The 15,839-nt window shown below is 41.9% G+C and overlaps 1 protein-coding gene across 1 annotated transcript in view; it reads right to left on the bottom strand.

Annotated features, from left to right (window-relative positions):
• The window catches only part of DNAH9 (dynein axonemal heavy chain 9), a 336,543-nt gene that overhangs the window by 127,644 nt on the left and 193,060 nt on the right, over positions 1-15,839 (bottom strand). Inside the window, exons 44-45 of the mRNA XM_064583354.1 lie at positions 12,771-12,933; positions 10,865-10,988 (exon numbers count right to left, since the gene is read on the bottom strand). Coding sequence (XP_064439424.1) covers positions 10,865-10,988; positions 12,771-12,933 — 287 coding nt within the window. The remainder of the gene's footprint in view (positions 1-10,864; positions 10,989-12,770; positions 12,934-15,839) is intronic.

Genomic DNA, 15,839 nt, shown 5'->3' with positions numbered 1-15,839 from the left:
TGTCTAATTATTTTTACAAGATTTTTACAAGATTATTCTTACAAAGTTCTGAAAGTTAAATAAAATCCTGTATTAGTCAGGCAGTATATGTTAGATAAATCTTTTAAAAAATCCCAACTAAATATATAAAAATAAATATATGATGACCAGGTAGCATTTGTCCTAGAAAAGCAATGATGGTTAAGTCTTTGAGAAATCTATGAAAATAATTCACTACATTAATAGATTAAAGACCTAATACAATATCACCATTACAGAGATACATAAAATTTCCAAATACTGTTAGCAAACTAGGAATAAATAAGATTTCTCTTAACCTATAATAGATGTCTATTGCAGACCCAAAGCAAATATTATACCACATGGTGAAATACTAGAATATTCTCTTTCAAATCAGGACAAGACAAGCATAACTGCCATCATGTTTCCTATTCAATGTTATACAAGAGGTCCTAGACTATGCAAAAAATCAAGAAAAGGAAAATGTATAAGAATAGTTAAGGCAATAATAAAATTATTGTTCAAAATCTGATTTTCTACATAGAAAATCTAAGAGAATACATACATAAACCATCAGGACTCACAAGCATGTTCAAGAACAAGCTTGCTGGATACAAATCAAACTGGAAATAAAAGGGCATCTGTACTCAAGCCAAGAAAAGTTACTTTACTTTTTAAAATCTTTTTTTTTTTTTAAAGATTTTATTGTTTTTAAGTAATCTCTATACCCAACATGGGGCTTGAACTCACACCCCTGAGATCAAGAGTCGCACACTCTACCAAGTGAGCCAGCCAGGTGCCCCCCCCCAAAAATGTTACTTTAAAAGTTATTTAGGATACCAACAAAAACTATAAGGCAGGTAGTAATATATGAAAAGATGTGCAAGATCTTAGTATAAAAACGGAAACATACTATTGAAGGGCATAAACAAAACCCTAAATAAACAGAAAGAGAAATTGTGCTCAGGGGAGGATGACTCAGTATTACCCCCATCATAAATCTGCAATTCCAACAACAAAAACAACAACAAAAAATCAAATGGATTTCTTTCTTGATCCTGACAAGCATACTCTAAAATGTATACAGAAGAGCAAAGGGTAAACAACAGCCCTGACATTTCTGAAGAAGAACCAGAGGGAAGGATTTGCCCTACTAGAAATCAAGTCTCCTTATAAAACTATGTTAATTAAAACAATGTGAAACTGGTATGGGGCAAATAAATAGAACACTGAGGGTAACACCTTAGAAACAGACCCAATTATAAACAGGAAATTGATATTAAAAATCGGTTGCAGCCTTGAGACTGATTAATCAATAAGTAATGTTAGGACAATTCAGTATTAAGATTAATAATTAAAATTAGAACTCTATATAAAAATAAATTTTAGGGGCACCTGGGTGGCTCAGTTGGTTAAGCATCAGACTCTTGATTTTGGCTCAGGTCATGATCTCAGGGGCATGAGATCGAGCCCCACGCTGGGTTCTGTGCTCAGCGCAGAGTCTGATTGAGATTCTCTTTCTCCCTCGCCCTCTGCCCCTCCCCCAGCCCCCCCCTCTCTCTGTCTCAAATAAATAAATCTTTAAAAAATAAATTTTAGGTGGATTAAATACATAAATATGAAAAGTCAAACAGTAATTATTTTTTAAAGATTTATCCATCTATTAGAGAGAGAGTTGGAGGGAGGGGTAGAGGGAGAGAATCCCAAACAGACTCCCCACTGAGCACAGAGCCTGACATGGGGCTTGATCCCACGACCCATGAGATCATGACCCGAGTGGAAACCAAGAGACAGACACCCAACCAACTGAGCCACCCAGGTGCCCCCAAATAGTAATAATTTAAAAACAAAATGCAGGAGATAATTTTTATCATATTGAATAGAACAAAATGTCTAAAACAGCACAGAGCATTAAAAAGAACTGTTAAGTTTTACAGCATTTAAACTAAATCAGCATGACACAAGTCAGATGCAGACTTCAAAGGGTACATACAATCCATATAATGAACAGAGGGTTAGTATCCAGAATATAAAAGGATCTCTTACAAATCCATAAGAAAAAGACCAAAAGCCCCAGAGCAAAAGGGCAAACTACATAAAGAGGCAACTCACAGAAGAGGTATAGCCAGTAAACCCTCGAAAAGATGCGCAAGGTCACAAGTAAAAAGGGAAAGAAAACAATGAGATTTCATTTCACACCCACTGGCAAAAACCAGTATGTCAGGGAAACTGGGTGCTGGCGAGGTTAGGAGGAAACAGGCATCCATGCTCTACTGGTCAGAGAGAAAATATATACAACTAGTCTGGAGAGCAGCTTGACACTTTTTATAAAGTTAAAATGCACGTACCAGACAGAAGAGCAATCTTGGGCACCTATCATAAAGAAATTCTGCACATGCATACTGGAAGTTTCTACTTTGCAACATCATGCATAACAGCATGGGAGTTTTATTACTTTCTGCATGTCCAGAAGAGTTTGTGAAGAAATACAGAAAAATGTCAAGGGAAGAAAGTAAGTGAGGGTGGTGAGAGCATGAAAACTATGAAGGAGAGTCAGAAATTGGGAAAAGAAAACAGAGCAGAGTTCTGAATCAGGGACCAGGAGGTGGTCTCCTGGCTCAGATGGAGAAGTTGGTCTTGGGGAGGAAGGATGGTCATCTTGGAGGAAGAGGAAAAACTTATAAAGACATGGAGATGGGCTATGGGGTATAAGGATAGTTGTGAGGATCATACTAAACAACCAGGTCTTCTCCACGAGAGAGAGAGAGAGAGAGAAAGAGAGAGAGAGAGGAGACATTGAGGGAGGTAAAGAATAAAGGAAACTCTAGTAGAGCTAAAATCCTGAAAACACTGGATATGACGTAAAGGTGAGTGGGGTTCACTCTGGGATATTGTATGGGCCTCAGGAAAGCTCTTCCCCATTTCCACAACAAGGCTTTAGGTGAGTCCTGAGGCTATCTGGACCTGAAATCATATACAAGTTCCCCTTTAAAGTTCTCCAACACCCACATGCTTCTTTCTTCCTCCATAACCAACACAGAAATGTGAGCATCATAGAAACGCTGGAGGTCGAAGATGCCACTGGGGCCACCCTACCCATATTACCTCCTTGTGGACTCAGATGAGGTCCCCAAAGGTGGGTGGTTTGGCAAATGATCTGTAACTAATCAGAGTGATGGGAATTCTGATTTTATCCATCAGTGACGCTGCTGTGCTTCCTTGACGTACTTTATCTGCAGGAAAGTCATGCCAACTTCCAACAAATCTCTGGCCTTCATAGTCTGACCACACTAACCCAACCAGGAGTTCAGTGAGGATTTTATACTAATTAGACTTAATCGTTTCAAAGGTCAAAATGAAAAAAATGGATGATCATGAAAGCGATCATTTACTTTCTTCCCTTAATTGGACAAACTTGATTTAACGCTGGTCCATTAAGATATTTTGGAGCATGCATATAAAACACCCTGAGCTATAACTTGTCAAAACCAAGGTCTTAGTAATGGAACAATCCCGTTCTGCATCATTTGATAAAAACAGAGGTCAGAGGAAACTCCTCTAAGAAAATGAGATGGTATGTATGTATGTATGTATGTATGTATTTATTTTAAAGATTTTATTTATTTATTTGACATAGAGAGAGAGACAGCGAGAGAGGGAACACAAGCAGGGGGAGTGGGAGAGGGAGAAGCAGGATTCCCGCTGAGCAGGGAGCCCGATGTGGGGCTCGATCCCAGGACTCTGGGATCATGACCTGAGCTGAAGGCAGACGCTTAACCGACTGAGCCACCCAGGCGCCCCTGAAATGGTATTTAGCATGTGTTGGGAATTAAGGAGTTCAGGGAAGTTTTAAAAAGAGCAACACTCAGATGGAATTGACGTGACCCATACTTATCCGGCTTCAGGAGCTGACTGCCTATGTTGGTCTGTATTTCTTTCTTCCTAACATCTCTGATAATCTGTGTTCCCTTCTCTATTACCACGTTAGAGCCCTCCCGTGAAGACTTGCATTCCCTTTGGTCTTAGAACATTTGTAATAACACAGTCTGCATTCTTCGTCTATTATTTGAAATATGGGGGACTTAGGTTCTTTTTTTTTTTTAAGACTTTATTTACTTGAGAGAGAGAGAATGAGAGAGACAGAACGAGCAGGGGGAAGGACAGAGGGCAAAACAGACTCCTCACTGAGCAGGGAGCCCAACACGGGGCTCGATCCTAGGTCCCTGAGATCATGACCTGAGCTGAAGGCAGACGCTTAACCTACTGAGCCACCCAGGTGCCCCGGTTCTTTTGGTGTTTTATGTATAACACGCTTGAGATGGAGGAGCCCAACTATAGTCTATAGGCTAATCTGGCCTGCTGCCTCAGTGTGCATGGCCTGCAAGCTAAGAGTGGTTCTTATAATTTTTAACGGTTGAAAAAAATTAAAATAATACTTAGTGACTCATGAAAATTACAGGACATTCAAGTTTTATTGTCCATAAACAAAGTTTTATTGGTCACCACTGTAATCATTCATTTATGTATTGTCTACGGCTGTTTTCCCAGTATGACGACAGAGTTGAGTAGTTATGACAGAGACTGTCTGGTCTAAAAAACTGAAAATATTCACTTTCTGTCCCTTGATAGAAAAAAAAGTATGCCTACCTGGTTTATGTGATACCCTGAGTGCTGATGCTGAAAACACCAGGCCATTTGGAGACTTTCTCTGTGTTCTTAGGATGCTGCTGTCTGCCACTAGGTCCCAAGAGCCCTTAAGAAGAAGGTCCCCAGGTGCAACAGAGTGCCTCTGATTTGGGAGCAAAGTCTGCATCTTCAGGTTTGTTCCTTCAATTTCCCCTGACAATATCCCTGTCACTTATTGTGTGATGTAGGTAGTCACACTGAAAGCAGGGGACCGAACTGCCAGAGGGAACTGGGTGATGTGAACAGAGGCAGAGGCTGTTTAAATATTTGCAAAGTTTCCTCTTGAGGCCAAAATTCAGGAAATGCTGTTTCTGCCTCCAATTTGTGCCAGCATTACCGTGTCCTAATACTTTGCAAGTCAGACTAATCATCGTCTTCTCTGTGCTCCTGTGGGACTTTCAGAGGCCTCTGGAGGAAGAGGTCCTTCCTCTGGGGGAGGAGGGCCTGATGGTTTCAGATGGCTCTGTTAGTTGGAGCTTGATTATAAAACAGACGGAGCTAAGGGTTGGGTCCTCCATGAACCGGTTGATGTCACACTGGCTTAGGGCTCTGGCTCCATCTAGGCCTACAATTTTTCCAGAACATTTCTCTGGTCTCAAGGGGGAAAAAGGAGGGGAGTGTGGTGGCTGTCTCGGTATCTGTGCCCCTCTCTCTGCATGCTCGAAAGCCATCTCAAAACATGTGTGCAACAGTGAGATCTAATACGTAAAACAGCACATCATTCTCATGGTATCATGCACCTTAGTTCAACAAATTCCTCCCGAATACTCATTATGGGACCAGAGATGTGTTAACTGCTGACAATATGAATGAGGGAGGGTTATAATTCTATCAGCATTGTTTTGTCTCCTAAACTGGGCAGTAGGGACTTAATCCTTTTCCTCTTGTATCCCTACATTATTTAGTAACAAAAAAATTCACCGACAACAGACAACATAATGTCTGCCTTTCATAAATTTACAATGCTCTTTCAGTACAATGGTGTGCAGCCACAGAGTGGTCTAGAAAGGTGGAGGGATGTGACTGTGGATCACTCTTAGGAGTGACAGTGGATCAGTGAAGATTTCCTAGAGAGAGAATGCTCAAGATAAGTCTCACAATATGGGTAGAAGTTAATCCAGACAAAGGAGGAGAAGGGCATGAAGTTCTAAAGGCATTATGTAAGGATGTCAAGGAAGTCAAGTAGAGTGGATTATCTCAGGGAGTTAGGAATTACCAGATCATAGAGTAGGTCAAAGGCAGGGTGTTTTCTTGGATTTTCTCCTGCATTCAGTTAGAAACCAATGGAGAAACTGCATTTTAGAAAGACCCTTTGGAAGCAGTGAGGAGAATGGATTAGAGGAGGTATTGCCTAGGAGATGGGGGATGAGATAAGAAGTGTCTACATTTGTTGGGGCATCTGGGTGGCTCAGTTGGTTGAGCATTTGACTCTTGATTTTGCCTCAAGTAATGATCTCAGGATCGTGGGATCGAGCCCCGCATCAGGCTCTGTGCTTAGTGGGGAGTCTGCTTGAGGACTTCTCTCCCTGTCCCTCTGCCTCTCTGCCCCCAACTCATGTTCTCCCTCTCTCTCAAATAAATAAATAGATCTTAAAGAAAGTGTCTACATTTGTTGAAAAAACAGATGAAAAGACCAGTGGTAGCTATGATAGCTATGATTTGGAATCAGAAATGGTTAGGGGGTAAAATTTGTGGCATTTGATTATCTCTTGGGTAGAGGTGATGAGGGAGAGGTTAGAAGGAGAATGCACAGGGACATAGTCTCAATAACTTGTGTGGAAATTCAGCACCATGTGAAGGAAAGGAAAGGCTGACTACTCAAACCCTTTGGCATTTCTGTTTGGTAGCTGGAGAGCCAACCAGGTTCTGGTTTAAATTTCCACATCTGTGGTTTGAGGACACATCTGGTGGAGACCACAAGTATGCTCAGGAGATCGGGTGCATGCTGGCTGGCTTCTCTTTTGCCCCACACTTTGTCTTTTCTCATTCCAGGGAAATTGGGCCAGATCTCCACATATGTAAAGCAGAGATGGCCCATCAGGAAATCTAGTTCTGGGTCTCATGGAAGAATAACAATCCAATTCCAAGTTGTTATGACTATTTCCAGACTCCAGATTTTCTTTTCTGTTTAAAATTTAATTTTATTTTTAGTATTTTTAAAAAATATTATTTATTATTTGATGGGGGTGGGGGAGAGCGAGCGAGCACACAAGCAGGTGGAACAGCAGGCAGAGAGAGAGGGAGAAGCAAGCTCCCTATTGAGCAGAGAGCTGGACATAGGGCTCGATCCCAGGACCCTGGGATCATGACCGGAGCTGAAGGCAGACACTTAACTGACTGAGCTATCCAGGCACCCCCTTTTCTTTTTTTTTTAGAGAGATAGAGTGTGTGTGCACATGAGTGGGGGGAGGGGCAGAGGGAGAGGGAGGGAGAGAATCCCAAGCAGGCTCCATGCTCAGTGCAAAGCCCAATGTGGGGCTTGATCTCACAACCCTGAGATCATGACCTGAGCTGAAATTGGGAGTCGGCTGCTCAACCAACTGAGCCACCCATGTGCCCCCCAGACTCCAGATTTTCATGTGATGGATGGAGACCATTAATATATCAATTCTGGATCTAATCATTTTAAGATCCTTGATGATGAGGTGGTCTGTCCATGTTTTATATACTAACAGGAGATTTGGCCCAGATATAAAAGGACAGTTTGGTTCAGAGATGGAGAGGCATAGGACTTTATAACAAGGGGGACCCAAGTGGTTATTAACTATTCCAGTATGCCATAGAGTGTATGATATCCATGTTTGAGCATAGCACCTACCAACTGGAACATGGAAGCTTAATAAGTGGATCTGAATATATGAATAAATGGAGAGTGATCTAGTCTGGGCTGGGGAAGAGAAATGTTAACTTTGGAGTGAACAATTAAGCCTTTTGAAAAGCAGAAGGAAAATCCCAACATAAAATAAAGTATTAAATCTGGCAGAGTTTGGAAAGGAAGAGACACCACCCCTGAAACAGACAAGGTTCTCTTAGCATGGACTGCAGTAAAATGGACTTTTTGGAATGTGTGAAAGTTGGAGGCAGTTGTGCTGTTCCAGAAAGCTAGGGAATGATTCTATTTCCTCTCTCTAGGTTAGGATGGGGACTTGCTAGTTCTGAGTTTTGTTCAAGAGCTAAGAGGAGACACACTTTGTAAGAATTTCTTAATTACCTGGGTTTGATGGCCAGTGTGCCTTCTCCAGGAATTATTATAACAGGGCAGTAAGGACATAGCAAAATTTGGACTTTTCAGATTCAGCAAGGACCAACGTTTCATGCATAGTTTCACCAGCAGCTACATGATGCCAAGGAAGGGCTCTGGCAGCCAAGAGAAGGGACCCAAAGATATGCTTCCTTTGTTTCTGATCTGTATGGCCAACTTGCTTCTTATGCTATTACCTACCTTTTGCTAATTAAGCTAGGAACTCTATTTAATTTTTAAACTTTGTGTGTAGGATTTCTTCCCGTCTATCTGTAACCCAACTGAGATGCAACTGGCATAATGATAGGTTCTGAAATGTTTGCTTGGTGTCAGAAGTGGGACTCAAGGGGCGCCTGGGTGGCTCAGTTGGTTAAGCGACTGCCTTCGGCTCAGGTCATGATTCTGGAGTCCCAGGATCGAGTCCCGCATCGGGCTCCCTGCTCAGCAGGGAGTCTGCTTCTCCCTCTGACCCTCCTCCCTCTCATGCTCTCTCTATCTCTCTCATTCTCTCTGTCTCAAATAAATAAATAAAATCTTAAAAAAAAAAAAAAGAAGTGGGACTCAAGCATTTACCATTGAAACCATGAATTACCATTATGGTTTGATTTTGGAAATGGTGTCAGGAAATCAAGGGGTCAAACAATGAGCTAAAGAACTGTGGGAAGAAACTGGAGAGCCTATGAGATTAGTAGGACATTGAGGAGAATGTTTTGGGGGTAGAGTTGAATCAGTGGAATACACTCACTGTGTATCTCTAAACTAATAAGACTTGTAGATGACTAGAGAGGAATGAGTTCATGGCAAGATAGCCTGACATAGTGTTATAGTCTGCACTGTGTTATCCAAGAGTGGAGTGATTGTACAACCCCACAAAATTGAAAAATGAAGGGGGTGGGGAGGTCCTGAGGAATTCCTGAAGCCCTCTCTGGACAGGCAGTCAATTAATTTCTAGCAAATTATTTATTTGACAGGGAAAATTAGAACTAAGATGTGCTCTAGTTCTCCCTGTCAAAGTGGTTAAGAACAAAGGGAGGAATATCAGAGAAGTATTACTTTTAATTGCGTCTCCATTTTAACAGGTGTATGTAAATCTTATTTTTATATAGAAGCCTTAAAAGAGAAATGTGAACTTGAAACTTCACGACCTTGGAGCAAGCTGATTGCATTATGTTTTCACTGGGCAGGGCTTCAGAAATTCATTTACACTTGAAAAAGTTGTCTTCTAAATGAAAAATTAATAATACTTAATTGAGAAATAAAATTTCAAATTCATAAAAGTATATCAACTTCTGTGTCTCAGACATTATTTTAGGAGAAGGTGACCTGGCTGGATTGGAGCCAACCGAAATACAGGGTGAGGCTGGCAACATGCCTGGTATCTCCAAAGCTGTTAGTTTTTGGAAGCACATTTTTACCTTTTTGGATTGTTTCAGAAATTAGATTTTAGGGTACAGGGTGGGAGTGCTGTTGGCCCCACTCTCATTATTTAGTAAAATAATAAATGGTGAGGCAACACTGTAGGTAAAATACTGTTGAAGAAGGTGGTGGGATGTTAAGACAGTATTTAGAATGGGGAAAATGTATTGGATTGGAGGAGAAAAGGAATAAGAGCTAGGAAGGTCAACTTCTGTAAATAAGGTAATTTTATGGTAGAAATCAGTGTGAGGCTTAGAGACAGCACAGTAAAGAACCTGGGACTCTGGTCCTCAACAGAAGCAACCCAAAGGTTGCACACAGAGCCTGTTGGTACATGATCAGGACCAGGGACCAGTGGCTCTTCTTGGGTGATGGCAAAATGACCTGGGGTACAAGTGAGCAAAAATTTGAAGCAGACAATGATTCAGAAGAGTGACATTCCTAAGGATTGCATGGGAGAAACCACCCTGGAATATATTACATGACATGAGATAGACTATGGAGAAATATACTGTGATCATGGTTCTGGATTTCATAAACTCAAGAGTATTCAGCCAGATAGCCAGGGGATGGACTGTGGATACCAGGGCTTTCTAAAATGCTGAAAAGCTGGAGGCAGAAATTCTGTTCTGGAACATCCATGAACTGACTCTCTTTCCTTAACCCAGATGAAGAGGTAGTTTTGCAGATGCCGAATTTGGTTTAAGAGCCAGGAAAGCATATTCTATGTTTAATGACTACAGATGCAAAAATATACACCTCCCATTTCTGTAAATGCATAATTTAAGTACTCTATTGTCCTGTATTCTTGGGTATATACATTTATATATATCTTGGGTTATGTTTATATATATGCATGTGTGTGTGTATAATTTTTTTTTTTACCCAGAATGGTTGACATAATTCCTGAATTCCTAAATAAATAAGGATAGTAAAGTATCACAACTGAACTTTCCAATGAAGTCCTATCTTGCATGGACAGTGTCACGGGATGGTTGACAGCCTCTGTCAAGTTTTTTGGAAACCAAAGAAAACCGTTTGAGATATTCTACATCGCTTGTTGCTTCTTTGCTTGCATCAGGTTCTGAATCCTTCATTAAATCAGCAGCCTAATCTTGCCCTATTGTGTAAATTCTGTGTGTGCAAATTCTCTGTGTATCTTCTTGCCAATGTCTAATCTACATGAAATACTGCACACATTCTGGTTTTTCTCTGTCTTGAATATGGGGAGGGAATAGCACCTTCTCTCTGGGCTCAGCAGATCAGCAGACCCTTAACATGTTCTTCTTCCAGTAATCAGATCTAGTTCCAGTCAGGCAGCCCCAAGATTACTATATGTTTTGCAATGAAAGGAGCCAGGATAAGGCACAGTGCTAACCTTAAAAGGATCTTAATGAACCAGTCCTCTACTCTATCAGTTTTCTCTCTCATTTCTATGACCTAGCTCTCCGGACCTTGGAGCACCTTGGGGTGACTCTGACTCTAGGGTGAATTCACACTCAAGAGCAAAGAGTTTCTTACCAGATGCCAAGAGATCATTGATTAGCACAAGGAACTTCTCATCAGCCACTTGGGCATCGGTCATGAGAAACACCGTGCTGAGATTCTTCACTCCGGCTTTCAGGCACAAACCGGCCAGGTCCATCTGTGGAAACAATCAGTATTAAAGATCTTAGGGAAGATGGCCTTATTGAAAGAGATCCCCAACCAGCTCTTTAGGAATGGGATCATTTCCTTATCTACTTTAATGGGAAATAAAGCGAAACAGTAATGGGAAGTAGGAAGGAGTGCTATCTTGTACTGACAAGTAGGGAAATGGGCCCCAATCGCAGTAGAGGTGGACAAGTAAAATTAAACAGTGATGATCTTTAATTCATACAATCACTGTGGATCCTATACTAGCTTCTGGAGCTCCTCCTTTGTGCAAAAAGGTAACAGCTTTCCAAAGGGACAGAGATAGTCCCTGTTCATCTGTGTTACTTATATCATCATACAAGTGAATGACCTGCCCCAGAAGGCAAGCAATTGCTCTTGGTCTTGACAGAAGAGTCATGTACTTGGGGCTATCGACCTGGGTGATGAATGTATCTTATGCTAGCACTGTTTTGTGTTCTCATGACTTGCTCCAGCAAAAGCCTTGTGTTGGAATAAAATATACTAGGGAACACACACACACACACACACACACAATCATCTGGTAGGAAATTATATCCATTCAAAACTGCAGGTGGATGAAGTTTTGGGCTAGGATGCCAAGCCCTGAATTTTTCCAAGCTTAGTCAATCTTGGTTCAATCTCTGCATCCCTCTCACAAAGCTCAGCTGTCAGTCCCTGATCTTGCTCTTCTCACTCACATCACTCAAAGCTCATTTTCTAAGAGCCTCATGCATTTCCTTACAGCAAAGCTTCTTTCATGTCCTATATATCATTCCCCTTTAGAGTTCATGAACTTCCTTTAATATCAACTGTTCTCAACCTTATGCACTTACAGAATTAGTTAAGACAATGTTTCTCAACTCTCATTGGAACCATCTGGGGGGATGCTTTGAAAAGTCTTGATGCCCAGGCCATTCCTCAGACTAGTTAAGCCAGAATTTCTGGAGGGTGGGATGTAGGCATCAACAGTATTTGAAGGGGATTCCAGTATATAACCAAGGTTGAGAACCACGGTCTTAGATCATTCTGTAAATGTGTATTTCTCACACGCACTAACTTGTTTCCTCTTTTTTGGAACCACTGAAGACCTGGTGTATGACCTTAGATCCGGCCAGTCACGGAGAGGCTGAGCTGTGCTTTCAGAACCGCAGGGAGCACCACTGGTTGAGAGATTATGAAGGCAGGTGGGCAGGCCTGGCTCTAGGCTGGCTGGAATTCTCCCAAGGACAGCAAGGGCAGCATTCTGGTGGAAATTACATCAGGACTCCCGACCCTGCCTCTGTTGTAACCAGGCACAAAAGAGAAGGGCAAAGTGACCTCTGAAGGTTGTCTAAATGCCTTTCCCCACGTTCCAGAGCATGCAGCACAGCTGCTAAGAGCTCAATGTCTGGAACCAGGAAATGTCACTGAAGCTCCCAGTACCTGGTGGGTACTGGAACAGTCTTTCAAAATACGAATTTCTTACAGAGCTTGGGCAGACTGTCAGAATTCCTTCAAAGTCTACCAGAACTGCTGGAGAGCTGTGTGCTAAATTTGACAGAGAGGTGCCTCGGATCTGGTGAGAGCCAAGGTTACCCAGATGGAGCTGAAGCAGCTGAGGTTTTACAAATGTAGAACTGAGTCTAATAAATAAAGAGCCCCAGGTGTCACCAGCCCAAAAGCGAGGAAGGGAATGGCCAGTCACTTATGGGGAGGTTCTGAGCAAGGTGAGTGAAGAGCTAAGGAAGGGTGACAGGGAGTTGTGGGCGGTTGGAAGGGGGCTGGCTCTTACCTTGAAGTCCGGGATCTGGTAGCCCTTCCGCAGCGTGATCTGGAATACATCCATGGAGCTGATGAACGCTGCGAGCCTTGTCAGACTCTGCTTGCCGCTCCCACCCACGCCGACCAACAGCGCATTTCCCCGGGGGGACTCCAAGATGCGGTTGATGTGGCAGCTGAGGGGAAGGAGCAGAGGTACATGGCCTGGATCAGACTTTCCTCCATGAGGAGCCTGCACCACGGTCCAAGTGAGCACTGGAACTCCCTTCGGAGGCCCATCATGGGCTGAGCTGCAGGAAACATGAGTTACATTGTCCCCAAACCTGGCCTCACCTTCTTGCCCAAATGGATGGAAGTCATTCCTGCTTTTTGCTTTAAACTAAAACCTCTGGTGAACTCTGGTGGAGGAAGACTCTGCTCATGGCAGCCAGAAAGGACTGGAGGGGACCCGGGCTCACCCTCCCTCCCCTCCCCAGCTGAGCCTGACTCTGCCACACCTCCCACAGCCCTCGGCCTCACCTACTTGTGCTTTCAGGCAAGAGGAGGGGGCAGGAAAAAGAGAAGAGTAGGAAAAAAAAAAAATCCAGGGGAGGCTAAAGGACAAGCAGGAACAGAACTGTTTGTTCCACTAAAGAGACAAGAAGTAAAATTAAAGTCAGCAGAGTAACAGGGGGCCTTGTTGATGCCCTTATAATGAATGTGGATTCTTGGTGTCAACCTACAAGACACCCACTTGTTTGGCTTCTGGATTCTTCCCCTTTTAGCTCTACTCACCTCTCTCAGTACCCATATTCCCACCCAGCAATGATGAAAGATCCCCAGGCCCTGGGCTTAGACTACATCCTGCAGAGGACCCACCTTCCCCTGACTCACCAGGCCTTCCTCAAATGCCGCCCTTCCATCCACCTGTCCATAGACCCTCCTCCACATTCTTCTTTCCCCTGAGCGCTATGTATATACCTTACATAAGGTACCTACATTCTTTATTTTGAAAACTTCTATTCCCTTTCTTTCCCCATCTTAAAAACAATAACTATTCATTGTACAAAATGCATAAAATACAGAAAAACTACAATTCTATACTAGATAGCAATAAACACCACTGACATTAATTATATGCCCTTCTGGACTTTTTCCTAGAGTCTGTGTGTTTATAAGCATATATTTATGGGTATATACACTTATTACATCCGAAAGCTCAATATATATCTACCCTGTTGTCAAATCGGGTTCACACTGTATACTAAACAGCGCTTTGAAATCACTTTTCCATTTAGCCATATTCTGTGAATATTTTCCTATACTGAGTATATTGAGTATTTGCTAAGTCATGCTTTTAATGGTGGAACAATAGAATAAATACCTTATCTGCAATAGCCTACTACTGGATATTTAGGTTGTTTCCAACATTTTCCAGTCATAAATAATGCTACGTAAATATTTTTTGTTTCTCTCTTTCATCATGTCCTCAGGATAGATTCTTAAAAGAAAATCACTGAGTCAAACAGTAAGAAAATTTTTTTGGCTTTTGATACATACTGAAAAGCTGCCTCCCAGCATGGTGACACCAATTTGTCGTTCTCTTGGGTAGAACTGATCAAAAGGTGGATCTATTATTTTGAAGGGTGAGAATATGTTAGATTATGTGAGTTTCATTAGAATGTGTTATGTCAGAAAACTTGGGAAATGGATAAAAGGAGGACGAAACAACAGGTGTTGGTGAACTTGAACCTGGACGAGTGTGCAGAACAAGAACTCAGGGGGAGTCTGACTGAACAGAGCACAGCATACATCTGAGATTGAACGCCGTAGGCTACAATCCTGTGTCTTTATCTTGTGTTAATGATATTATAATGACAAATATCATATTCACATTAAGTAAGGGTCATCAGGGGTGGGGCAACTTAGGTCCAGCTAATCCCAATTTGGAGGGAGTGAGGGGGTGGCCAGGAGAGTTTTGATGAGTGGGACTTACATATCAATAAAGCATGAGCATGTATGAGGTTACAGGGCTCCTGTTGACCTTCTGTGGCTTGAGTTTTTTACTATTGCACATTTCTGGCATATACTGATGACTGGGTCATAATCAGCATCAATAAACTAGATGTTTGTGGGTCCTCATTGCCTCCTCTCTCCTGTGGGATGTGTTTGCTACTGAGAAGGAAGCCCCAGCAGGAGGGCAGGTAAGCCAACAATGTCCACCTGCCAGCAGGTAGGAAGAGTCTGGCCCCCACTCTTGTTGACACTGGGTCTTATACATGTATTTTTAAATCTTTGCCAATTGAATGGTTGACACTATGATTTAAATTTTTATTCTTTGATATCTATGGAATTAAACATTTTTCTTATTAATCATTATATATTTTTTGTTTTGTGAATTTCCTTTTCATGTCCATGGCCCACTTCTTTTTTTAAAGTTTTATTTATTTAAGTAATCACTATACTCAATGTGGGGCTTGAACTCACGACCCCAAGATCAAGAGTTGCATGCTCCTCTGACCGAGCCAGCCCGGTGCCCCGAGTGCCCGCTTCTTAATTGAAGAGTTCTAGATTTGTAAGACCCCTTTAGGTATGTTCTGAAACATCCCTCCAATTTGTCACTTTTACCTTTTCATTTCAATGTGCTTTTGGATGTGCAGAAAATTTTAGCTTTCTGGATTTAAAATTGTTAAGTCACTAACTTTTTGTAGTGAAAATTAATTCCCCCAAGTGTTTAGGAGTTATTTATTGACCTACACTTAGTTCTTTTGCGATTTTGCTTTTCCCCTTTATAATTATTTAATTGGGATGTTTCTACTCTGTCTTGTATCAGATAGATTTACAATTCTCTGGCCCCCTTATTAAATCCTAGTTTTGAGGCACTGGAAGAGTGTGTACTCATCTTGTATCCTCTACAGTCCTCGCACATTGAGGGTATTCGGTAAATTTTGGTTAAACTGAAACAGAACACATACCTTACGTCAGTGTCACATCTGGAGGGATGTACGCAATCATACATTATGTGAGGGGCAAGGACGCATCTGCTTCGTGTCTGTATTAGAGGGTGCCTGACTCCAAGGATAAAAGAGAAACTGAGGTGCTA

This window comes from Mirounga angustirostris, unplaced genomic scaffold (assembly GCF_029215605.1).
Source record: "Mirounga angustirostris isolate CCGP_5_RB_7025 unplaced genomic scaffold, mMirAng1.0.hap1 SCAF_17, whole genome shotgun sequence".
NCBI lineage: Eukaryota > Metazoa > Chordata > Mammalia > Carnivora > Phocidae > Mirounga > Mirounga angustirostris.
This window is presented reverse-complemented; position numbering and strand designations above follow the sequence as displayed.